This window comes from Sphaeramia orbicularis, chromosome 6, assembly GCF_902148855.1.
Source record: "Sphaeramia orbicularis chromosome 6, fSphaOr1.1, whole genome shotgun sequence".
In the NCBI taxonomy this organism is placed as follows: Eukaryota; Metazoa; Chordata; class Actinopteri; order Kurtiformes; family Apogonidae; genus Sphaeramia; species Sphaeramia orbicularis.
Window position 1 is genome coordinate 4,772,812 of NC_043962.1, and position 26,844 is coordinate 4,799,655.

Genomic DNA, 26,844 nt, shown 5'->3' on the forward strand with positions numbered 1-26,844 from the left:
GATCGACACCGTTATCGTGGCAGGACCGTGTAACAGCTCAGTACTAGTGTTGCTGTGTTTGTGGAGGTACATCCTGGGTCGGTGGGAGGTTATTCGACGTCCCTGTACGGGGACCGAACCTGCTGCTGCCCATGTAACCATGACTACCAACTTAACCTAAATTAATAAAAACTGACATTTCAAATGAAAAACAAAGCGCCGTCATTCCTGCTTTGACCTGTTTATTATTCGTGAACATGTGCTACAGTGCATTTGGTTTGTCCATAAAGTCTGCAGGTGAAAACCGTATTTTCAGTCAACTATGAGCTGAGTCTGAGGAAACAAATCTGATCAATTTAGAGGCAAAAAGTCTCAATAACTCTATTCAGTGTTCAGCTTTTAACAATTCTAATAATACACCATATGGACAAAAGTATGTGGACACTTTGAATTCAGGTGTTTCTTTTCTAACAGGTCTGGGATACAAAACAATAATGACTAATGTCAGAATATAGTTTTATATTATGGGATAAATATCATTGCATTGGTTAGTTTGGTTTAAATTATCTATCTAAATTATCTGATTTTTGTGGTTCTTGTTTTTTTTAATCCATGACTATCATTTTAACTGTTCTACCTCTAAATTTGTAAAATATTTTTTCCTGCTCTGACTGTAAATAATAATTTTCTACCACAACTAACCATCTACTTTCTTCACATCTCACTGAGGAAGAAAAATCTACCATTAAACTTTAAGGAAATATTACCACCTCTAAAAGATGGAGGGAATTTGGGTGGAAAAGCCTGATTAGATTCTTTATTACACCACATGTCACTACTAAAGTAAACTGGCATCAACGATATTGTTGGAGACTGTGGGCATGAAAGCGACAATCACTTTCATATTTTCTGGACATGTACAAAGTTAAAGTATGTCTAGGAAAGGCTTTTTGAAATAACTGAGGACATTATGACTTGCATTATTCCTAAGGACCCCAAGTTTGTTTTTTTTCTGGGATTGCTACCTAGAGATGTATTAGAGAAAGATGTAATAGAAAATACCTCTTTAAAATTCTTATAATTGCTTCCAAAAAGGCCATTACAAGGAACTGGCTCAAAACTGATGCACCCCATGAGGATCAGTGGCTGTAACAGAGGAAATTTACTCTATGGAAAGATTGATTTATTACCTACAGATCAAGGAACATATCCTCATAAAGCGCTGGATTTTAAACTAAACAAAGCATAATTACTACTGTCATTTAAATATTTTGAGATCAACCGGTGACCTCTAGTTTCTCTGTTGTATTGTCTGTTGATAAAACAAATAAAAATAAAGTATAAAAAAATAAAACTTTAAAGAAATATTGATGTTTTTATCTCAAATCATCATGAACAGAAAATCTTACAACTGTAGCTATGATGTGTCCACATACTTTTGTCTATACAGTTTATGTATAGTTACGTTAAAAGGCCAAATTCAGATTAAAGATTCACAAACATTCAGATGAGAAACAAATCTGAAAATGAGTCGGTGAAAAAATATTCAGAAATGTATATATATTTCCAAAGTAAATCATTTCAGTGGTTGAATTTTAAAAGCTTTTCTAAATAGGAGTCAGATTTGCTTCCACAGACGGGTTTAGTTTAACAGTTTTTCCGCTGACATGAGGAAAAAGCTTCTACTTGTGACTCAAAAACTGGAATCAAACAATAAACTGTCAACAATAAACTGCATAGAAAACGGTGGTTATTAGTGATAATGATGAACCAATCAGCAGTATTTCACATAAGCTGTGATAACAAAGGGCGCTTTCACACTGCGTACCTGAGTCTGCACCGTACTTGGATACGTTCACACCTTTCCTGCAGATGTCGCGTTCACAAGCACATACTGGTCAAACGTACTCGAATACAGACTCAGGTACGCTGTGTAAAAACGCCCAAAGCAAAAATCAGGATCAGTTTCGCTCGATAGAAAAACCAAAAGAGGTGAGTCATGTCTGTTCTGTTTGTTTCTCCGTCCTGCAGTGGAAACTCCGCCTACTTAAGAGGAAACCCGCCACCAGGTAGATAATGTGCGTCTGACCTGAAGGACACTTTGACCGGACACACTGCAGGCAGCGGTGGCACAAGTACCCACATGGTACTACGAGTAAACACACACTGGGTACTCTGGTAACAGCAGAAGTACGGATTCAACCTCTTCACTGCAGTAAAAATGAACAAGTAAAGGGTGTCGAAGTGCAAAAGTCAACGATCAGACTTCTCTAACATCATCATATTAATATAATATGAAGACATTCTGACTTAAAAAAAATAAATAAAAAAATTCCGAAGTCTTTTGTCTGTGATCCAGTCACAGTTGGGTTTAGTTTTGACTTTTTGTTTCAGATTCAGATTTTGATTCAACAAAATTTAAAAAACTGAACAAAATATGCACTTTTTACCCAATCAGAGACAACATCACACCATTAACGCAGTTGTTTCATCGCCATCTCATTAGATCTTTATGTTGTTTTTATCTCATTTTGTCTTTTTTTTCTGCTTCTGTTTCATTCAGTTGTAAACGGGGAGATCGATAAATCCCTCAAACTGATGTTCACGGGTGTCAAACATACGGCCAGTGGACTAAAACCGGCCCACCAAAGGGTCCAACCTGGCACAGGGGATGAATTTGTGAAATGCAAAAATTACGCTGAAGATGTTAATTATCATTTTAGTTCAGGTTCCACATTCAGACCAATTCAATCTCAAATGGATCAGATCAGTAAAATACTATCATAATAAAATATAAATAATAACTACACATTTTTCTCTTTTATGTAAAAAAAAAAAAAAAAAATTGTAAAAGTAAAATTACATGAAAATATTTACATTTCCAAACTATCCTTTCACAAAAAAAGTGAACCTGAAATGTCTTAATATAAATCAGTGTAATTGTACCAATATTCTGTCTGTTATTAAATGTTTTGTGTATTTGTAGATCCACTGTCATCTGTAAGTTGTAATGCACATATGTAAATGATAAACTGAGGTATAATGTTGTTAAAATTGCATTTATTTTTCTAAACAAATTTTCAGTTTGTTCATGTTATTCACATTTTTTTAAAGGATAATTTGTACATGTAAACATTTTCATCATGTAATTTAACTTTTTTCATTCTATAACAGAGAAAAATTTGGAGTTGACATTATTTCTAGGTTATTGCATTATTATTTTACTGGTATGACCCACTTCAGATCATATTGGGATGAATGTGGAACCTGAACTAATATGTGTTTGACACCCCTGACATAAGTATTAGTTCTTAGTGTGTTGCCACCTCTGCCTGCAGGGCTCAGGCCTCTGATTGGACAGAGGACGTCTCTACTTTGTGTCCATCGCTGTGAACGTCTGCGTCTAAACTTACATCCTCTTTACACTCAACACCTGGAGGTGAAGAAGCACCTTCATCTACCGAACAGACTCCACACGAGGATCCTGGTTGTCGTCGTCACACTTTGCTACGTTTGGCGTGAGCGTCCCCGGCGGTGGCAACGGTGGCGGCGCGTTTGTTTCGGTGGTGGGGGAAGGTTGGCATCAGCTCTGGTTCACACGCTGCAACAGAACAACACACACAAGTGATATTTAACCCTTTCATGTCTAGTGTTTACAGCTGTTCTCCTGTATATTCACGGGTTCGGTTGTTTTAGTTCCATATCTGCCAACACAGTGGATGTTGGTGCATCAGCCCATGCACTGACACCTACTGGTCAGGCATGGGAAGTGCTTTTTTTTTTTTTTTTTTACTCATAACCAAGATGACCGACAGGAAGTCAGAAATGTGGAAAATCCCAGAAAATTTTGGTAAATCTTTCTACAGCAGGAAACACCCCTAAAGGTAGAAAAATATGGAAGTATCAAATAACATCTAAGGGTTAATATCATTAGTCAAAATTACACACATTTATTCTATACTGGAAGAAATTTATAATTAATCCCATGTCGACTAAATTGGACACCATGCGTCAGTGTCTGTATTTACACTGTAATTCATACCATTACTGAAACTTTAGTGTGAGTGGTAAACATGATCTGCACTAACAGGTTTTAGTGGAAATCAATTAATAAACTGTTAGAGTGTAAATAACAGTTGGGTTTTTTTTGCAAACATAAGGCTATAGTATGTGCTCTGAAAAATGACATTTTGGTCAAAATTTTTATTTCACTTTAAAACAGTTCCAGATAATCTCTGAAGCATCTATTTGTGATGTGTGAAGTATTTAAGGGTGTTTCAAGCCATTTGTCAGGGGGTCATTAGCGCCCCCCCGGTGGAAAAAGCATAAGGAAAAAAGCATAAAATGAAATTTTAGTCAAAATTTTATTTCACTCAAGAACAGTTCTAGATCATCCCAAGCACATCAACAAGTCACCTCTGATGTATTTTAGGGTGTTAAAAACAATTTGTCAGGGTCATTATCGCCCCCCGGTGGAAAAAAAACATAAGGCTATATAGTATGTGCTCTGAAAAATGAAATTATAGTCAAAATTTTACTTTCACTTTAAGACAGTTCTAGATAATCTCTGAAGCATCTATATGTGATGTGTGAAGTATTTAAGTGTGTTTCAAGCCATCTGTCAGGGGGTCATTAGCGCCCCCCCGGTGGAAAAAACATAAGGCTATAGTATGTGCTCTGAAAAATGAAATTTTAGTCAAAATTTTTATTTCACTTAAAAACAGTTTTTGATAATCCCACGCACATCAACAAGTCACCTCTGATGTATTTTAGGGTGTTTAAAACAATTCATCAGGGAGTTCTTAGCACCCCCCGGTGGAAAAAACATAAGGCTATAGTATATGCACTGAAAAATGAAATTTTAGTCAGAATTTTACTTTCACTTTAAGACAGTTCTAGATCATCTCTGAAGCACCTACTTGTGATGTGTGAAGTATTTAAGTGTGTTTCAAGCCATCTGTCAGGGGGTCATTAGCGCCCCCCGGTGGAAAAAACATAATGCTATGTCCACTGAAAAATGAAATTTTAATCAAAATTTTAAATTGACTTAAAAACAGTTCTAGATAATCCAAAGCACATCAATAAGTCACCTCTGAGGTATTTTAGGGTGTTTAAAACAATTTGTTAGGGGGTTTTTGTCAGGGGGTTATTAGCGCCCCGCATTGTTAAAAGCATAAGGCTATAGTATGTGTTCATTTAACCAAGATGGCCGACAGGAAGTCAGTAATGCTGAACGTCCCAGGAATACTTTATAAATCCTTCTATATCAGGAAACACCCCTAAAGCTAGAAAAAATATGGAAGCATTAAGTAACATCTAAGGATTAATATCACTGGTCAAAATTACACATATTTACTTCATATTAAAGGAAATTTACAATTAATCCCATGTCGACTACATTGGCTGCCATGCATCACTGTAACGCATTTACACTATAATTCAAACCATTACTGTAACTTTACTGTTACTGATAAACCTGATCTGCACCAACAGGTTTTAGTGGAAATCAATAAATAAACTGTTAGAGTGTAAATAAGTTGTTGTTTTTTTTTTGCATATTATCTCCAGAAAGCGAGTAATAACTTGTATTAGAATATGTTAAAATGTGAGAAAATATCCAATTAACAGCATTAAAAATGTATTTGTAAACAGCTTTATTCCTGCTGCTATTTCACTTTTTAAAAAGCCTTGATGCACTTCATTTTATTTTAATTCTTGGGTTGTGGCTTATTTTTTACATGGTCTTTTATATTTTATTTATTGTCCCTTGTAGTATATCATTATGTCATGATGTTTTTATCATGCTTTTACATTGGTTTTACATTGGCATTTTTAGCGATATTTGATGACTTTTATTTATTTTAGTCTGTTTTTTTATCTATTTATTTCTAGTCTGTTTTAACCATGATCAGTGAGCTGCTGGGAGGACCTGTCCATGTCTTTTGTCTGTGCTGTTTTTAATCTGTCCCCTGTATGTGTCCTGTGGTTTTAATGTTTTTTTGTGTATAATGTTTGAGATGCCCTCTCCACACTGCAGAACAAATCTACCTACGAATATTAATAAAGTCACCTTGAACCTTGTATTTATTTGATAGTCTTCATCATTTTCTGATATTAGTTTGTTAAATACATATTCCTTTGCTTCCAGCTGAGTAGACATTTAGGCACCTCCATCAAAAATATGTTCATAAAAAAATTTCAGTCAAATTGTTATTTTTTAGGCCTAAAGAGGAATAAAAACACAGGAAAAAAAACTTCACTATGGTTCTCATAATTCATGCATGAAAAGGTTGGACAGATGTGACACTGTATAGATAAATAGATTATATAAATAGATCTAAAACGTCACTCACGTAGAGGTTTCTCTTTAAAGTAGGAACTCTCCAGACAGTCCTTGGCGGTGGCTCTGGAAGCACAAAACAAACCATTACTACATGTGTTTGTTGTAAATGTACAGTCGTAGACGAAGGTTCTGGCAGTGACACAAATGGACTCTAGGAAAGAAAATGCATCACTGGGAGGATTTTAAATTTACTGATCATGTTCATTAAAGCTCAGAGGAAATTCAAAGATTATATTAAAATAGACAAAACTCCCTCTAGTGGTCACAAAATAAATGCCCCAGGTTATTCATGTTTGTTCAGGTTATTCACATTTTACTGTTAAAGCAGTGTTTTTCAACCTTGGGGTTGGGACCCCAGGTGGGGTCGCCTGGAATTCAAATGCGGGTCGCCTGAAATTTCTAGTAATTGATTTAAAAATAATAATAATACTAATGAAAAAAACATACAGTGAGTTGAGAGAGACAATCACAATTCATAAAAGACATGACAAACTGTGAAGCTGAAACTGCAGCACTGTGGTTCTGTTTATCTGTCAAATGTTCATTGTGGTCGGTTTAAGATGCTGCAGCTCTTTCATAATTCATAGTTTGAGTTATTGTTTTTTTAGTAGTAATTTGTAAATACAAGCTGGACTGACTGTACATATCTTGACCAAGGAAAATCAAATTCTCCCTTTGTGCAGTAACCTACACCTGGCTTTTCTGCCCCCGTCCATAATAATAAACATTATATAGACTAAATGTCCTCTAAAATTAACGTTTATTTTCAACATAATATAGCAAACTATTACATGATCAAAAACAAATTTAATTTTTTTTTTTTTAATTTTAACTAAAAAAAAAAAAAAAAAAAAGTCTCCATTTTGAATGACTGGGGTTGCCATAACTTTGTGATGTTAAAATGGGCTCGCAAGCCAAAAAAGGTTGGGAACCACTGTGTTAAAGTATAGTTTGTAAAGGTAAATATTTTCATAATTTGTTATTTTTTTGCACTAAAACAAAGAAAAAATTGGAGATGTCATTATTTATAGGCATAATGTAGTATTTTTTTTTTTTTTTAGATTAAACCAAGAAAAAACTTTGGAGTCATGATGTATAGGTTATTATGACAGTATTATACAGGGGTTGGACAAAATAATGGAAACACCTTAAAACATCAACAAAATATAATTTAATATGGTGTAGGTCCGCCTTTTGCGGCAATTACAGCCTCAATTCTCTGAGGTATTGATTCATACAACTTGTGAATTGTTTCCAAAGGAATTTTAAGCCATTCTTCAGTTAGAATACCCTCCAACTCTTTTAGAGACGATGGCGGTGGAAATCGACGTCTTACTTGAATCTCTAAAACTGACCATAAATGCTCAATAATGTTGAGGTCTGGGGACTGTGCCGGCCATACCAGATGCTCAACTTCATTAGAATGTTCCTCATGCCATTCTTTAACAATTCTAGCTGTTTGGATTGGGGCATTATCATCTTGAGGTGAAGGTGTTTCCATTATTTTGTCCAACCCCTGTACTTTAGATCATATTGGTCTGTATGTGGAACCTGAACTAAAACAAGTTCAACATCCTTGACTGTTAATATCTTCAGTGTAATTTTTTCACTTTGCAAATTCATCCCATGGGCTGGACTGGACCCTTTGGGGGGCCGGTTTTGGTCCACAGGACGTATGTTTGACACCCCTCCAATCCAACAGTGCAAATGTGTTAACCAGCCTGCAGCCTGTTTCTGCCTGTGTCCATCAGACTGTTTAATTCCACCTTATAACCTTGATCTTTCATATTATGCTGATAGGAAAGTAAACGATAGACTGTTTTGTGGAGAAGGGGTGGGATTAAATAAGTTATACTTCCTCCCACTCCTTCTCGAATGTGCAAATGAAGTCATACTTTGTTTTCAAGTATATGTACAGGTTTTTGTTTGTCTTGTTTTCTTATAATCTGTTTCATTTGTAAAGACTAAGTGGGATTACTTGGTTTTGTTGCATATTCGAAATAAATAACCTAAACTAAAAAACTAAACTAAATAATTACACACACTATTTTTGCACACTTATCTACGTATATTTCTTTGATTATCATATTGATAATATATTGTCTAGTAAATATTGTACAAATTACTGTTCTATTGTGTTTTAAATAGAGTGTTTTAATTGTTTTAATACTATCTATCTAACTAAAAGTTAATTTTTTTGGGTTGTATTGATAATTTCTTTTCTTCTACTTTTTATTAAACTTGAATGGACCAACACAATAATTTCCCCCAGGGATTAATAAAGTATTCTAATTCTGATATAGACCCTTTTAAACCACAGCCGAACATGTTTTCTACCTAATATGTTGGTAAAACCCTAAAGCTGGTACTGTGGATACTGTCCGTGTCCTGACCCTGAGCTGGTGTCCAGTGTGTGTTTGTACCTGCGCTGTGGGTTGTACATGAACAGCAGGTTGAGCAGGCGGTGTCCTGCGTCCGACAACCAGGTGAATTTATTCTTCAGGTTGTTGTACGGCTGTTTCCTCAGGCTGTACTGACTGATAAGAGGCAGCTGGGAGAAGCCCTGGAACACACACACACACACACACACACACACATGTTTTATATAACAGCACTTTCTATGTATTGAGATTGAATATTTGACAAATGCATTTATTTTTTTATACTGTGTGTCCTGGAATTCAAGATTCAAAGTGTTTTATTGTCATATGTACAGTATAGAAATAGTTTTTCCTGTACAATGAAAATCTTACTTTGCCAGCCACACTGAATACCAAGAGAATTTAAGATGCATAATAATTTAACTAGGAAATTAAAACCAACAAAACAAAGTGGCTTTTAAAAATGGAACGAAAAGGAGAATTAGCATAAAAATACAAAAAATATAAAATACTACTACTAAGAGAAAATATACATTTACATAAGTGTGCAATGTATGAGTAATAGTGTAAACTGTCAGAGATGAACAGTTTGATATATGTGCAGTTATTGAGTGTAAAATGTATGACAATAAAGTGATCTTTTTATCTAAATCCTGTTCTCCACTCCTACTCTTCTGTTTGATGGTTTCCTAGAGCAGACGCTGACAGGTGGGCACTCACCGGCCAGATGTTTTCGTTGGGCGTCCCCAGCAGCTGGACGATCAGGTCCACCTGTTGGATCTCTGAGGTTCCAGGCAGCAGGGGCTTATGGGCCAGCAGCTCAGCCAGGATACAGCCCACCGCCCTGAAGGCAGACAGCGACAGGTGAAGGGTGGCTCTGAGAGACACTGTACAGTACATAGTGGACATGACAAACCCAGTTTAGACTGATACAGAGTTCAGATGAACGACTGTGGACGATGGCGGACATGTACCCATGTATCCGAGTACCTAAAGAGGTGGTTTCAATACTATCATCGTACACACTAGACCAGGGCTGTCAAACTCATTTTAGTTCAAAGGTCACATTCAGCCCAATTTGAATTCAAGCAGGCTGGACCAGTAAAAAAACAGAATATTAGTCTATAAATAATAATAAATGAATTACACATTTTTCTATTAGTCAAAAAGTACTATAAAACTACTACATTAAATCATGAAAATATTTACATTTACACACTATCCTCTCACAAAAAACGGTGTGAAAAACCAAAAAAAAATTACTTAAAAATAATTGAAATCTTAACAATATTATGCCTCAACTTATGATTTATTCATGTACATTATGGATCAGATCTACAAATACACAAAACATTTAGTGACAGGCAGAATATTCGTACAATCACACTTTATTTTCTTTAGACATTTCAGGTTATTCACATTTTACTGCTAAAAGATAGCATGTAAATATAAATATTTTCATAATTTTATGGGATTTTTGGCCCTACAACAAAGAAAAAAATTTGGAGTTGTCATTATTTATAGGTTATTATGCTATTATTTTACTTTAGATCATACTGTTCTGTATGTGGAACCTGAACTAAAATGTGTTCAATGTTCTTTATTGTTAATATTTTCAGCGTAATTTTTGTACACTGAAGTTTAAACGAGCCGGATTGGAACCTTTGGAGACCGGTTTTGGCCCATGGGTTGTACATTTAACGCTCCTGCACTAGACTGTTTCCAGAAAAGTTTTCAACAACACAAACCTGCATAAATACACAGTAGAGTGCTATCATGGGGTTAGGGAAAACAAAGGTCACACATTCTGTGACATTCAGACCCTAAAACCTTCCCCCTTAAAACCCAAGCACAAACACATCATTTTCAGTCTCATAAATTAGAGTTTTCATGTGGATGAAAGATAAAATATCCGTTTTTACAGATAGGCCTACATGTATATGAGGCGTTGGTCCCCTCAAGAAACATATTGGTATCTGGTTTTCAGTCTGGTTATATTACGGTTTATTGCCCCTTCTGTCTATAGTGGTCTATTGTGTCTGCAACTCCAAACTGGGGGTGTAAAAACTACCAAACATGTACATAATACATAATACATACTACTACTACTACTACTACTACTACTAGTGGTGTCAGGCACAACAAACCCTGCCCCTCACACGTATTGTAGCTTATTTTGGCATCAATCCAGCTGATGTCATCATGTCTATGCGTGTGCTGATGTCAGCATATCAATTGCCTCTATATATGTGCCACGTTAGAAGTAAACTGAAACAAAATTGATGTTTTTATAGACATGTGAAATTTCGCCTATTATAAGTAAAAGGGAGAAGAAAAAAGATTAAAAAAAAAAAAAAAAAAATCAGAAAAAAATTTAAACTTTGACGTACTGTTCCCAAAATGTAATCAGTTCTATTCCGGGTCACTGGCAATCTATAAACCCAATTTGGTATGAATAGAATTGCTGCTAGAGTGATAACAAACAAACAAACAAACCGAACCAAAAACAATACCTCTTGCCTCCCCTTCGGGAGGTGGGGTAATAATAATAATACTCCAGCAGAGTTAATGAGTATGTCCTCACCACATATCCAGGGCTGTGGTCTGGCTCTTGGTCCCTAGGAGGAGCTCTGGAGCTCTGTACCTGAGGACAGACAGGGTGGAGTAGGGGTGACGGGGAGAGGGGGGGTGTGTAGGTATCATGAAAGAGAGAGAGCCAATATGAGGTAATGGAGCTAAGAGAGGAGGATTACAGCAGAGATTAAGACGAGGAGATTCCACCGACGCAGCACAAGTGCAGCCTAAGGGACAGTGAGGTCATCTGTACTGGTCACCGCATACACACACAACTGGGTTAATGGGACTCTTATCACACTCACCACAGGGTGACCACTCTGGGAGTCATGGGCTGCTGAGGGATGCCGTACATCCGGGCCAAACCGAAGTCAGCTGAACATAACACACAGGGATACACACACTCAACACCACTGTAAATAACAGTCAAGACCATCAGCAAGTATTATTATTATTATTATTATTATCATTACTACAACACTACTTCTAACCTCCATATCTAAGTCAAACTGATTAATCTAACTGATTACTCTCACCTCTTTTTAAGACTACTTAGAACAGAATTTAATGCCCATTTCACGGCCATACTGGCAGAACTTAGTGGCTCCTGACATGTAGGAAAATTTATGTAAACTAGGTCGAGAATGATCTTTTCTCCCAAAAGGCATTGTTAAATTTGCACTTCCCCATGCTTACTTTTTGGGTGACACATGCATGACTAACAGCTGAACGTGTGTTGAACTGAATGTTCTGTGATCATTTCTCTCTGGAGGCTGCAAATTTATCAATAACTGGCTCCTAATTTCAATATAAATTATCAGGATGGAACGGGTGGAACTGAATAGACCAACGTTACTTTCTTTGCAGTTTGGACATTTCCCAAAAACATTTAAACACAATACAGTAATGTTTATGGGAACATAACTTTAGACCAACCATATCAAATTTAATTCATTTGAAGAACTTTTTATGTTATTAAATATATATTTGTAAATTCAAGATTTTAAAGACTTTTTAAGACCCTGTGAGAACCCTGTGTGTAGGTCTAATTTTCCAGTTTTATTAGTGATAATTGGGTTTATTATATCCCCGAAACTCCTTTTCGGGGATATAATGGTTTTACCCCGAACGCCATCCCACTGGATATCCTTCATACAAACACAATAACTGGGACAGATTTGGTTGGATTTCTTCTCCCTTGATAACCAACATAGTCGACCCCTAATGGAAGAACCCTACGGTTTTCAGCTTCTTTGAGTATTGTAAGTCACCCAAATGGGGGTGCTTTAGTTGAAAATCTGTTTTTTGGACATAAATCAACCAATAACAGGCCGATTGAGATCAAATTTGGTTCACATTGATCATCTTAGAATTGTCCATTTTCTGTCTACCATCCAGAGTTCAAATGGTGTCATTTTCATTCACTAGATGGAGTTTTGTGGGAAAAATTGGTTCTCTGACCATCATTCTGCCACTATCAGGGTGATGTAGCTCAAACTGAGTTCATATTGACTGTCTAACAATTATCTTTCTTCATGCCACTATGTTGAGTTTACATGTTGTCATATTTTGACACCAGGTGGTGTTTTTTCCAAATGGTTGGGGGGAGCAGAGGACTGGGGGGGATTTTGGGGATATACCCTTGCTGTCGGCCTCCGACAGTGTAAGCCTCATTTACCTTAAGCTCTCAGTAGTGGTATACTGACAGATTTATTCTGTTTCTCAAAGTCAAGGAGAATCCTTCAGGGGTTCATTTACATAAAGCTACGTCAACAGCATCAACCAAGGGCCGAGTCCTTCCTTTAGAACATGATCAAGGATGTTTCAGTGGATCCTCAGCAACACTAACATATTGTTAGCTTCCTAGCATAACTGCCTGAGTCATGTTTTTGAGCAGATTGTGATATCTGCATAAAATACTTGTTTGTGGCCCCTGAACACCTTTGACTGTTAATATTTTCAGTGTAATTTTTGCAGGCTGGACTGGACCATCTGGCGGGCCAGTTTTGGCCTGCGGGCCTTATATTTGACATCCCTGCACAATCAGATATTTTGGTTCCTAACCTTGATCAACTTAATGAAAAGAGCTTAAATACAACAACAGACAGGCAGACATGCTAAGCTAATAACCCACTGCTAAGCAAATACACGCTTACTAAAAACAACACATAAGGTAAAGGAGACAAGTCTCTTAGTCGCGGCGAGGGGCAGGTCAAAGGTGATGTCAGCCACATGTTATTGTTGTCATGGTGACGCTGACAGCGGTTGTAGTAGTAGTAATGACTCACCGATCTTAACGCAGCCTTTGTCCGTCATCAGCAGATTAGACACCTTCAGGTCCCTGGTAACAGGATCGGACAGAAGAGCGAACAACGGCCGTCAGCGACTGTTGGCGACGTGTTTCTACGCTGCATGTAAAGACTAATTCAACTCATGGAAATATTAACATGGAACTAAACAATGACTCTTAGATACTGTTCAAACCTGGGCTAAAAATGAAGTGTTTTAAGCATGGTCACAGCTAAAAAAACAAATAGAAAACTGGAAGTCTCCATCACCTCCATACTTCAAGAGGTGGATTAGTGAACTGGTCTCTGTTGCTAAAATGGAACAGATTCACTTTGGTACGAATAAATTAAATTAAAAGACATTAAAAGCAATATGTATTCAGATACAATGCACAATTTATTATAGACTTTCATTGATGTACATACTGTTAATAGTGTCTACTCATATTTTATGTCTGTTTTTATTTTATTCTACTGTTCTATTCTTATTTTACACTTGTTAAATTGTATATTCTATTTTCTTATTTCACTTTTTTCTTAAATTTTATATGTGCTCTATTCTTGTTTTCTGACATATTGGGTCTTTTGTTTTTATTAATATTGTTGTATTGACTGGAGTAGCACTACTAATTTCATTGAACACACAATGACAACAAAGGCTATTCTATTCTATTCTATTCTAAATCTATGTCTGAGTCATGCTGCTGTCATATGCTTTGTTCTTTAGATGCAATCACTGTGTAATTTAAATTGAGTGTTTTAAATGTACTTCCCAAAGACTTTTTTTTATCTATTTTTTTTATTTAAGTTTTAAAATAAAAACATACTTGCAGACTTTGGGGACTGAAGTTGTTGAACTTGGTGTAATAATTGTGATTATTTTTAGCAATGCATTTTTTTTTCTTTATTTTTTTAATTGACTGACATGGTAACGTCAGGTGTGACATTCATTTTTTTTGTACTATATGTCTATGTGGAAAAGTTCAAATAAAATAGATTTTTTTAAATGACATGTTTCACTTTATTAGTCAAAGGTTGTTTCAATGATATATATGAAAGATAATAATTGTGTGAGATTCTCTGTGTTAGAAAACTTGACAGTGTGCAGGTTTGTAGATGAACTCCATGTGGGACTGACCGGTGTATGATGAAGTTGTGGTGAAGATACTCCAAACCCCTCAGCAACTGCAGGATGATGCATTTCACCTGGGAAAGGAGGGAGGAGAGAGTTATTGCATGGCTTAAGTAACTGAATGACAAAAAAAAACCAACTAGAGTCGAGCTGCGTTTAAGCACCTGAGCCTCAGAGAACGGGGTCTGCATGTTCTCCAACAGACTGGCCAGATCCTGTTCACAGTAACTCATCACCAAGAACAAACTAAACAGGAAACACAAGAAAAGACAAGGGCTGAAATCAGATTGTCTCTAATAAATGTAAACATCTGAAATGTAATGTTGGACATTGTCTCCATTCCCAGTGTCTGAGGACCATACTCACCTCTCGAGCTGGCTGCCCACCACCACCTCCTTCAGCTCCACTATGTTTGGGTGTCTGAGCCTCAGCAGGAGTGTGATTTCTCTGAGGCTGCTGATGGGAATCCCTGACAGATACAGAGCACGGCGTCAACAACTTCTACATGAACACTTTACCCAGCATGCAACAGGAACAGTAAGAAACCTTAATTTTAGCTGAGGATGACTATGAGAACATTTGAAGTTTGTGTGTATGTCCAACATGTTTTCTTCACATGCAAATGAATTTGAGGTCTTTACCATCTTTCTCTTTGTCCATACGGACTTTCTTTAACGCTACGATCTCATCTGACTTGGTGTCACGTGCTCGATCTGTAGAGAAAACACAAACATGTTCATCTACTGAGCTGTTAAATCAAAACGATAATAATATAATCCATAACATGAAGAACTTACACACAATGCCATAGGTTCCTTCTCCTATTCTGTTAAGTTTCTCAAACTCTCTGACACTTCGGCAGCTTCCAAGCTAAAAAAAAAATTAAAAATAACATGTTACAGTGAATTTCACACAGAGCTGACAGACTTTATAATGTATACACATTACATTATAATGCAAATGCAATGCCATCAGACTCATGTGTGAACTCGTGTCACATAAGGGCAAAAAGTCAGATTTCAGCCCTTTAACCAGCAGTGTGAATAGTGTGAATAATTGTAATTTGTCCCTAATAGGTAACATAAGGGTAAAGACATGGGCAAAACTGACCCCAGAGTCACTGATGACGTCCAGTGATAAAGGAAGCCTGTAATGAGATTGGCAGCTGCTTCCGAAAAGTGTTCAGACCTTAACTTTATCTTCACACTGAACAAACAGCTCTCACTGCTCTATTTATATACACACACTGCTGACGCCAAAAGCAAGGTGGGGAAAATTAGCTTATAAATAATATATAAAAATTTCAAGCATTAAACAGCTGAAAGAATACTGTCAAAAATGTACTTATTACTGAACCTGATTCAAGAACATTTCAGCAATCTGAACTTTCTTTTTCTTAGGTTGGTTTTTTTGTTTGTTTGATGTTTTTAGAATATTGGCCCGTTTTTATGTGTTGCCTTCTATTTTTAGTTTATTTATTTACAATATTTCCCCTTTTGTGCATGAATGAACATCTCCATACTTTATAACTATGCATTCATGTCGTGTGCGTAGTGTATTCACACAGGTTTGGGTAATTTTGTCAAAAACAAACGGAGGGTTTTCTCACATCAAGTGAGAATAGAAACTAAACTCACTAAAATGTCAACATGTGTACACCGTAGCTACGTGCTAACGCAACTATTGTTAGCTAGCTGGATTATAGAATATAAAGCGATTGTTTTACACATTCGCGATTACTATATGTGACAAATTCATGCCGAAATTTCGGCTACGTTATTTGAATCTGTATGTTGAGTTCTGTTGTGCTGTGTAAGATATAAAACGCTGCTAAGAAGCGCTAACATTTCAAAGTACCAACGTTGTCAACAGAGTCTGGCGTTTAGCTAACATTAGCACAAGAAGCTAACTGCTTACCCTATCGTTTTGAGGCACTGTGAAGGTTTTACTGTTCTTTATGGACTTGAGTTTTATAGGGTCCGGTTCGTCCTCTCCAACGGCGTCCATTGTCTCATTTCAGAGAATATTCAAATTCAAAGGACGACCGTAAACCCGCTTCGACAGACAGGAGCTCAGTCCTCCAACAGCAAAGACATGATTGTTTTGTTTCCTGTTGGACAACTGTGAACTTTCCCAGAGTTTTCCACAGGTGTGTGTCCACGTGGGGTCTGGGGGTCCAAAGATGAGTGTCCACCCCTGGTCCATCCCATATCTGTGAGACTGGAAGAAGAGTTTAAAGAAGAGCATGTTAATACTAGAAAGATAAGATAAGATAAGATAAGATAAGATAAGATAAGATAAGATAAGATAAGATAAGATAAGATAAGATAAGATAAGATAAGACTTCATTTATTCCACTGTGAGGAAAGTTCACAGTTAACAGCAGCAACATACAACAAGCAAGTGCCAAGAAAAGACAGACAGAAAAACCACTAACAAGTGAAAAATTAAATATAGAGGGAAAAATAAGAAATTTAGTATTTCTATAAATATGTGTATAAATATAGAATTGGAATTAAAAATCAAAAATTAAATATAATTTACATTAAATATTATTTTTTGTTGAAAGAAATTATGAAAAAAACCCGTCTCAACCAAATTTCTTATTTTTTTCCTATTTATATTTCATTTTTCACTAGTTCATGGTGTTTCTACCTGTCTTTTTCTCCACACTTGCTTGTTATTTGTTGCTGCTGTTATGTGTGAAATGTATTTATTTATGATAATGTCATATCTTAGTCATGTTTTATCAATATTTTTAATAAATAAACTCTTATCCCGCCCATAGAAGCGCTTCATAATCACCAATGTAAAAATGTTTTTCATACAGTTTGTTTTTAACTTTTTTAGATTAAAAAAAAAAAAAAAAAAAAATATATATATATATATATATATATATATATATATATATATATATATATATATATATATATATATAATATCATCAACTTGAGCCATAAACAAAAATACCAAATACTCAATAACTTCATATTTTAATCCTTTAAATGCAGTTTTTGTAATTAGATAAGATGAGATGAGATATGACTTTATTTATCTCACTGTGGGAAAATTTCACAGTTAACAGCAGTAACATACAATGAGCAAGTGCAGAGAAAAGACAGGTAGAAAAAACACAAACAACTGAATAATTAAATGTAAAGAAAAATTAGAAATTTGGTATGTATATAAATATTGATATAAATATATTTTTTATTTGTTGAGAGAAATTAAGAAAAAAAAGCATCTCTGAGGCATTTTGGAAGCAAAGATATTTTTAACCAAACTAACCAATGCAATAATATTTATCCCAATATAAAACTATATTAATTATAGTTTATAGTTCATATTAATCATATATTATTAATTATATTATTTGTCATTATTCTTTTGTATCCCAGACCCCTGTTAGAAAAGAAACACTTGAATTCAATGTGTCCGCAGACTTTTGTCCATATAGTGTTTAACAAACACATGTCCTTTTACCTTCTTCTGCAGGAGGTTACTGTCTGGTCAATAGTTTCTTCCCCACAAAAAACGGTGTTGAATTCGGCCTGCGCTCTTTGGCAGCTTCGGCGATGGTTATGGTGGACGGCGAGCCATAGATGTTGTCTCGTGATGGAGCGGTGACGAGGATGATGGGTGGACGTGCAGGGAAGTCAGTGGATTCTGAGCTCTCGGTGTTGGACTGTGATGAGGTGGATGTTTCTGAGGGGGAGGATTCCTTAAGTTACTGACTAATATTTGGTGTATTTGTTTTTCTCTCCATTCAAGGTTCTGTTATTACCATTGATGGGTGAGATGTGATAAACACACTAATGGGATTATGTCCAGGACGTTGTGTTGTCATTGAGTTTCTGATTGTTGTCAACACCAGCAGCAACTTTTAAATTGGATTGTGCTAATTTTTTAAGAGTGTTAGAGCTGCGTCCACATCATACAGGACCACACAGGGCAACAATAATTATCTGTGACAGTAATCAATGGCAGTCCTTAAAGAGCAGGTTCACTGTTTATGGAATCAGACGCCTATTAAAGACCTGAAACTGATCACTGCTTCATCTTCCCTTACACATTTACAGACCAGTTAAGTTCCAGTCTCGCCCCTGAACAGAGTTTCCATTGTGACCCACACAAGGTCAGGTTCCACATTCAGCCCAATATGACCTAATACAAGTAAAGTAATAACATAACATCCAAAACCCTTAAAAATATGACTATATGATGAGGATGAACACAAATTAGTCTCATGATAAACACATGATAAAAAGACCAAAATCACTTCTGTGGAAAAAAACCTCAAAGACCAGATGTGACCCAGTGGTTGAGACAGATGTTAACAAACCTTCCTCTCAAAAGAATAAAATATACACTGCACTAACAATGTACCAAAATTCTGTCTGTCATTAAATCTTTCGTGTGTTTGTAGATCCACCGTGATCTGTGAGTTATAATGTACATGTGTAAATGATAAACTGAGGCAGAATATTGTTAAAATTACTCTTATTTTTCTTAATTTTAGCATTGATTTCCACATATTTACTCAAATCTATTGTGCATTAAATCAAACTATTAAAAGAACAATGGGCCAAAACCTTTACGAGTTTCTAAAATCACTTAGGATTATTTTGATAAAAATGATACGGTAACAGGATTGAAATTAGAGTTAACAGGCTTGTGCAAAGTGCCAAGGATGAATGGACATATTATTTTTGATTGTAGATCATAACATAAATGTGACAAATTAAAAAAATGAAGAAAATATAAATGCAATTGTACCAATATTCTGTCTGTTATTAAATGTTTTGTGTATTCGTAGATCCACTGTGATGTGTAAGTTATAATGAACATGTGTAAATGATAAACTGAGGGAAAATATTATTAAAATTATGCTTATTTTCATGAAGAAATAAGTAATTTACAAAAGACAAAAATGTGGTTCATTATTTTTTGTGAGACATTTGAGATTGTTCATGTTATTTACATTTTTTAAAGGATAGTTTGTAGATGTAAACGCCTTCATGTAATTTTACTTTTTCACTCTAAAACAAAATGGAAACATTTGTCATTGTCATTATTTATAGGTTATTATGATAGTATTCTACTAGTCTGACCCACTTGACATCATTGGTCTGAATATGATCCTGAATTAAAAGGACTTGGAACCGTTGATCTAAACTATATCAGTTTTATCATGGTTCAAGTGTAACCTTAACAATAGTTCTGATCCTAAAGTATGTCGACAAGTGTCCATCAAGTCATTTTCAGTGAACACAAGTTCATTTCGCAGTTGCTGAATTCAGACAGCGGCCGACATGGTGGTGCAGTGGATAATACTGTGTCCTCACAGCAGGTCACAGAAGGTCCTGGGTTCAATTCCAACACCAGGAACCTTTCTGTGTTTGCATGGGTTCTCTCCGGGTACTCCGGCTTCCACCCACCATCCAAAGACGTGCACTAGTAGGTTAAGTGGTAAATCTAAATTGCCCATACATGTGAATGCATCAGTGATTTGTTATTCGTCTCTGTATGTATTGAAAATGAGAATCAGTTCTCAACTAACTTACCTGGTAAAATACAGTCGCAGAAAAAAATATCAGACCACCCTTGTTTTCTTCAGTTTCTTGTTCATTTTAATGCCTGGTCCAACTAAAGCTACATTTGTTTGGACAAATATAATGATAACAACAAAAACAGCTCATAGTAGTTTAATTTCAGAGCTGATATCGATCCATTTTCCATGTTTTCTTGATAATAACCAAAATCCCTTCAGTTCTCACATCAGTATCTCTGCCATTGTACTGACAACAACAGTGCTTTTAGGCATTCCATGTTTTCTTTTCTGTCTGTTTTAGTCACATGTTACACAGGAGTTAGTACTGGATTGTAGAACCATTGTTTCTGATGACTTTTGATGGTCTAATAATTTTTTCCTCGACTGTAAATAAATAAATGAAGAAATTTTGCTCTTGACTCTTCTGCTGTATTTACCTCCAACATTTTGACTGACTGGTTGATTGATTGGTTGGGTGGTTGGTTGGTTGATTGATTGATTGATTGATTGATTGATTTAAAAAATGGGACAGTTTGTATTAATGAACATTTACATATAAATATGAGAGACTATAGCCATATAATTTCCATCTCGACTCCAATTGGCAGGTAAAAAACAAACAAACAAACAAAACTAACTTACAGATAACATAATACCATAACTGAACGAAGACATTCAAAAAGAAAAACAAACAACAACACAGTGCACACAAAGCCAAAAGCTGGGGGACCAAACATGAATTGATAAAGGTTTGCACATGATTATACTGTAAATATCCCACTGCTGTTATTACACATATCCCTCTCTCACTATTGCACACTGTTGTACTACACATACCCCTCTGTCACCAGTACTCATGTCCCCCTGTCACTATTACACAAGATTCCACTACATATAACCCTCTGACACTATTACACATAATTGTATTGCACATTTACCATTGTCACTATTGCACCTGATAATATTGCACATTTCTTTTAATCACTATTGCATATATCCCTGTCTTTACATTTCATTAAAATCTGTTCATTAAAATCTTAAGACTGTGCTCTGACACTGTACGTTTGGTGGTTTATTCTCATTTCTATGTATTTTATCTCTTTTCTTGTGTTTCTAATGTCACTGAAAACGTGTCCATGACTTTAATGTATGAATGAACAAATGAATCATTGTCCATTTATGATTTAGCGCTGAATGATCTGAATCTTAAGAGGATAATAACATTAAACCTGGTTTATGATAGTCCAAGCCGTTTCATGATCAGTATTTGAGCGGTGTTCCAGTTTGTTGTTTTATTTCATTTCAACATTTCAACTGTTCATCAGTTGACTGTCAACTAAATCAGCGAACATCAAAATAAATTAATATCAGGGTTGTGAATCAAACATGACATTTAAGGACGTTATCTTGAACTTTAGGAAACAATGACTAACATGCTGTTCCATGTTATGACATTTTACAGATCAACACACTGATCAGTTAATTTGGAAAATAACTGACTGACCGACTAACAGTGGAAATAATCATTACTTTTAAGGAGATGAACATAAAGCTCAAAGTAACGACTCAATAACTCTGAAACTGAACTCACTGAAACTGACCTTAAAATGTTAAACCATAAAGACCCAGAGCTGCTTTTAATTCCCAATTTTTTTCTCTCTATTTAATCTTGCTTAAGTGATTTATCACCATTTATTATAATATTATCCACTGTATTTTGCATTTTTAAGTAAAAATCAATTGTTTTCCTATATTTAATTCACTCATCATGTAGATGTTAATAAAAGCTCAGATTAAAGTTGGGGGTTATTATATCAGAAACAGAGGAAGCTAAAGAAAAATTGATTTTCTCAGGAAAATATATCATTAATTAAATGTAAAAACAAGCATCAACTACTCTCATTGATCAGGGTTTTACTGGTGAATCAATGTTTCAATATCTTTATTGATTTTGTTTTTTGTAATTTTATTATTTTCTCAATGTTATTTATTATTTTGTTGGTTTTTTTTTATTATTAATTTTTGCTAATTTTGTTTGGAATGTTGTTTTTTTTATGTTGTTGCCCTTTAAAAAAAACCTTCAAATTACTTCAGTTTGTAGCTTTTTTTTTCATATTACTTATCATTTTGTTGATTTATTATTATTATTGTTTTATTACTATTATTTTGTCTGTTTTTATTCATTTTGTTGCTTATTTTATCCTTTTTTACTTTATTTTAGTAAATTGCTTTCTTATTTTTCTACATTATTTGTCATTTTGTAGAGCTTTTTAATTAATATTTGTTCATTTTATCTATTAGTATTTATAAAACCCAGTGTGTCCATCCACTGTCATTGATTCAACTCCATGGGTTTTACCGGTGAATCAGTGTTGTAGAAGATGACAGTGTTTCCACGGTAACTACGGAGCGTCTGAACGTCCAAATGGGTCATAAGTGATGACCATCAAAAGATGAATAACTGCATTTTACACCAATTATTTACATGTATTGATAGGATTAATGGATCAACAGCTAAATGTATGGGTCTTTATGGATTACATTCCTTTTACAGTTATTATCCTTTAATTCCAGTGGACCTGACAGTAGTAACATCAGGAGCCAGGTTCTGCTGATAATTTGTAAAACTGTCGTATTATACTTTAGCTTCATATTATTTTAAACTGATCTACCCCTGAATCAGTTCTATTAAATTCATTCCGTATCGGTCCAGTCTTACCTGTGTCTTGTTTCTGACTTGCTCCAGCCCCCATTAGCCTTCATTCAGCTGTTGAATAGTCCATAAACGTCCATAAATATACACCATGGGACACGTGCATCCTCCGGTCATCGTCTGCTTCAGTGCATGTTGTTCATCGGTGCTCGTGGCTCCGTCCTGCCTCGGCCTCTCCTTCTGTTCCAGTGAAAGGCTCTAATCCTGTCTGGCAGCAGCACGTCCAGGATTTTAAGGGCAGGTTAGGAAGGCAACACTAAGGACTCAACTTCAAGGAACCACATTACTGTGGATGTGATTATCTCTGAATTCAACCCATAAACACCCAAGCATTCAAAGCATCTAAAATGTTTAATACCTGTTCATTCATTCATTCTATCAATACATGTAAACAATTGGTGTAAAATACAGTTTGTCATCTTTTAATGGTCATCAGATATGACCCGTTTGGACACTCATAGGCTTCGTAGTGAAAGTAAAAATACTGTCATCTTCTACAACATTGATTCACCAGTAAAACCTGTGGAGTTGGATCAATGACAGTGGATGGACACACTAGATTTTATAAATATTAATAAATAAAATGAACAAATATCAGTATAACCCCAACAAAATAACAAATAATGCAGAAAAAATAAGCCAAAAAAGTACTAAAATAAGGTTAAAAATTGATAAAATAAGCAACAAAATGAACAACAATGGCCAAAGTAATGAAAAAATAAACAAAAATGATAAATAATAATAAATCAACAAAATAATACGTAACATGAACAAAACGAATAAAAAATATGAAAGTTTAATTCACCAGTAAAACCCATGGAGTTTGATAAATGACACTGAATGGAGATACTTGTTTTATATTCAGTTATTCATATATTTTGCTGAAAACGTCACTTTTTCTTCAGTTATCTCATTTTTTATATAATAACCATTGAATTTACTCAGAGTTTTCATGAACATCTAAATTAAGTATGGGAAACTGAATATAGAAAATTCATGATTTATAGTGAAAAATGCAAAATACAGAGGATAATATTCATTTTGGGAACTGACACAAAAGTAGTACTGGGTCTTTATGGGGACCTGAATTCGGCTTCAGTTCTAATTCTACTCTCAAACTGAACAATTACAAAACCCATTAGACAGGACTAGGAATCTGGCATTTCTTGAAATAAACAAATTCAGATTTTGATGCCTGTAATAGAGTCAATAAATGTCAGGACAGAGACAAAGGTGTACATAAAAGTTAGAATATACATATAACACTTTGGTTAAATTAGATTAGAGGAATATATTTCCTATTAAAGATGAATAAATCCTTAATCTCATTTATCATCCAGATCTGCTCTTATCAGATGTGATGAATGTTGAATCTCACTTCATTGTGAATGGAGTAGGCGTGGCCAATTAGCATATGTGACCACACCCACTAAACACCATAAAAGGGCAGGTGTGCAAACAGCTGACTCTGGGTCAGCAATTTCAGAGATGCCACCGGAATAAGGCAGAAAGAAAAAAATCTTTAGCAGCAGCAAAATGGAGTCAAACAAATGAAACGTGATGTTTCAGAGTCAGTACTGATGATACTTTAAAAAACAGAAAAAACACATCAGTGGAAACACGTGTGATACTGTGAATGTGACGACAGAGATTAGATAGAAAAATGCTCTCTGGCAGGTAATCTCTGTAGTTTTGCCAGTAAAAGAACAAAAAAAAGTGGATCCAGTTAGTCCTGTCAGAAATTATGTTCCATCCATGTTACAGTGAAAACATAAGTTAATGTATGAGTGTAAGTTACAGACAAACAGACCTGCGCGTATGGACAACAGCTTCATCTGGGTCTGAACGAATACTGTTTCACTACATATTATGCTCAGAATTTTAAAAAATAATAATTTTTTTTCACTGCAAGATGGACAGGCATAGTTTTGTCCTTAAATTTGAAAATCTGATTAATTAAATTAAATCTGAAAGGATTTACTGCCCCCCCCCCACCCCATTATTCATCTATTTATCCACTATGTCCCAAGGATGTCCTTTAATTAATTATTGCTGTTTTTATTATTTCTGATGCCAAGTGTCCAGTCAGGTGCTCCACAACAACTGAATTGTATTAAATTCAATTTTCAACCTCATGTTTAATAATTAGTAATAAAAATTCCTCTAAAATGTCAAATAATCTAAATTAGATGTGTTCCTGTTTTTCTTCCTGTGCTGTGACATTTTTCTCTTATTTAAGTAATAATAATAATAATAATAATAATAATAATAATAATACATTTTATTTGTACAGTGCTTTTCATGGTACTCAAAGACACTTTTCAAACAGCAGCTAAAAACATAAACTGAACACATTAAAAACAGATAAAAAGCAGGTGCAAAAGGCAAGTATATGAATGTAAAACAGTTTAACATTATAAGCAATCTTAAATAAATTAGTTTTTAAAAGGGATTTAAAGGTGTTGAGGTCGGTTGTTAAAATGCATTTGACCACTCGTAAACATTTTCTGACTTGGAGTAAAAATAAAAATAAGAAAACACAGGTGAATCCCACAAATCTATACATACAAACAAAATAAGATATTATGTAGGATAGGAACAAAAGTACGAGATTTGTACATATATGGTGTCTTGCATGAGGCCCATTGTTTCTAATGACTCTATGGAATTCCTTTCTAAAATATAATCTGCAGATTCTTAACATATGAACGAGGCCGTATCAGAATTTGATTGGATGTGTATAAAGAAGCATAAAGGCCTCTTACTTGTCATGAATCGTTCTTGGATCTATATAATCATACCTGAAGCTGTTCTAATCAGAGGGATTTGGTTGGAACTGGTGAGCCACTAAGTAGTCCGCCTTGTCATCCTGTTCATAGTAATTCCTTACAGATTTAATGAGTAGGTCCGCACAGTCAGCAGTCAGTGTATTAAATTCAGAACCGAGGTGGTGCAGTGGCATATAATACATGCAGCTGTACGATATGTTTAGTTAGTTCAGACAGTTTTTCTTTCTTATGTTACTTTGATTACAAATGTCTTTAAGAAAAATAAGTCCAATTTTAACAATACTATGTCTCAACTTAACATTTACACCTCATATGCACATTACAACTTACAGATCACAGTGGATCTGCAAATACACAAAACTTTTAATTTTAGGCATAATACTGGTAAAATTGCACTTACTTCTTTTAAAGATTTCAGGTTGTTCATATTTGTTCAGATTAATCAAATTTGCTGTAAAAGGATACTTTGCAAATGTTAATTTTTTTTGGTAATTTTAACTACTTTTTTTTTTTTTTTTTTACAGTAAAATAAAGAGATACATGTGGAGTTGTCATTATTTCTAGGTTATTATGATAGTATTTTACTGGTGTGATCCACTTTAGATCATATTGGTTTGTATGTGGATCCTAAACTAAAATAATTTAAATTCTTTATTGTTTATTTATTTATTTATTTATTTATTTTCCTTGTCTGTGTCCTTCATCTCAGTCTGTTTGCCTTGTTCACTCAGCAGATTAATGTGAACAACTGATGTGTGGATTTCTTACTGGTATTATTTGTTATAGGCATTATTTGTGCAAACATGGTATACAATATTTTGTTCATACTTTCTTTTCTTGTAGTCATCATTTCATAGGTCGTATGTATTTCATTGTTGTTGTTGTTGTTGTTTGTAGTTTTGTTTGTTTTGTTCAGTTTTTCTCTCTCTTCTGCCCAGTTTACCCAGTTCAGGTTGTAGTTATTGTTACCATCATAATTGTCTCCATGGTTGTTACTGTTTGTATTGTTGATATTTTCTTGTGAGGGTCTTCACCACCTTCTTCTCTCTTGTTCTCTCCCCTTCTTCTACCCCACCCCCCCACCCCCCCCATGT

At 35.0% G+C, this 26,844-nt stretch overlaps 1 protein-coding gene across 3 annotated transcripts; it reads right to left on the minus strand.

Annotated features, from left to right (window-relative positions):
• Positions 1–3,177: 3,177 nt before the first annotated feature.
• Positions 3,178–23,167, minus strand: cdk10 (cyclin dependent kinase 10). Of its 3 annotated transcripts, none has more exons than XM_030137355.1 (15): positions 22,968–23,166; positions 18,181–18,402; positions 16,615–16,909; positions 15,495–15,567; positions 15,339–15,410; positions 15,064–15,166; positions 14,862–14,943; positions 14,704–14,771; positions 13,566–13,618; positions 11,583–11,652; positions 11,288–11,347; positions 9,424–9,547; positions 8,746–8,885; positions 6,333–6,385; positions 3,179–3,580 (listed from the first exon to the last, which is right to left on the minus strand). In XM_030137355.1, the coding sequence occupies exons 3-15, from the start codon at positions 16,702–16,704 to the stop codon at positions 3,477–3,479; spliced, it is 1,092 nt and encodes a 363-aa protein (XP_029993215.1). In that variant the 5' UTR covers positions 16,705–16,909; positions 18,181–18,402; positions 22,968–23,166; the 3' UTR covers positions 3,179–3,476. The 3 variants fall into 3 exon arrangements, with proteins under 3 accessions (XP_029993216.1, XP_029993215.1, XP_029993214.1); XM_030137354.1 differs by having other exon boundaries at positions 16,615–16,917; XM_030137356.1 differs by lacking the exon at positions 15,495–15,567 and having other exon boundaries at positions 3,178–3,580; positions 16,615–16,917; positions 22,968–23,167.
• Between the last annotated feature and the right edge of the window lie 3,677 nt (positions 23,168–26,844).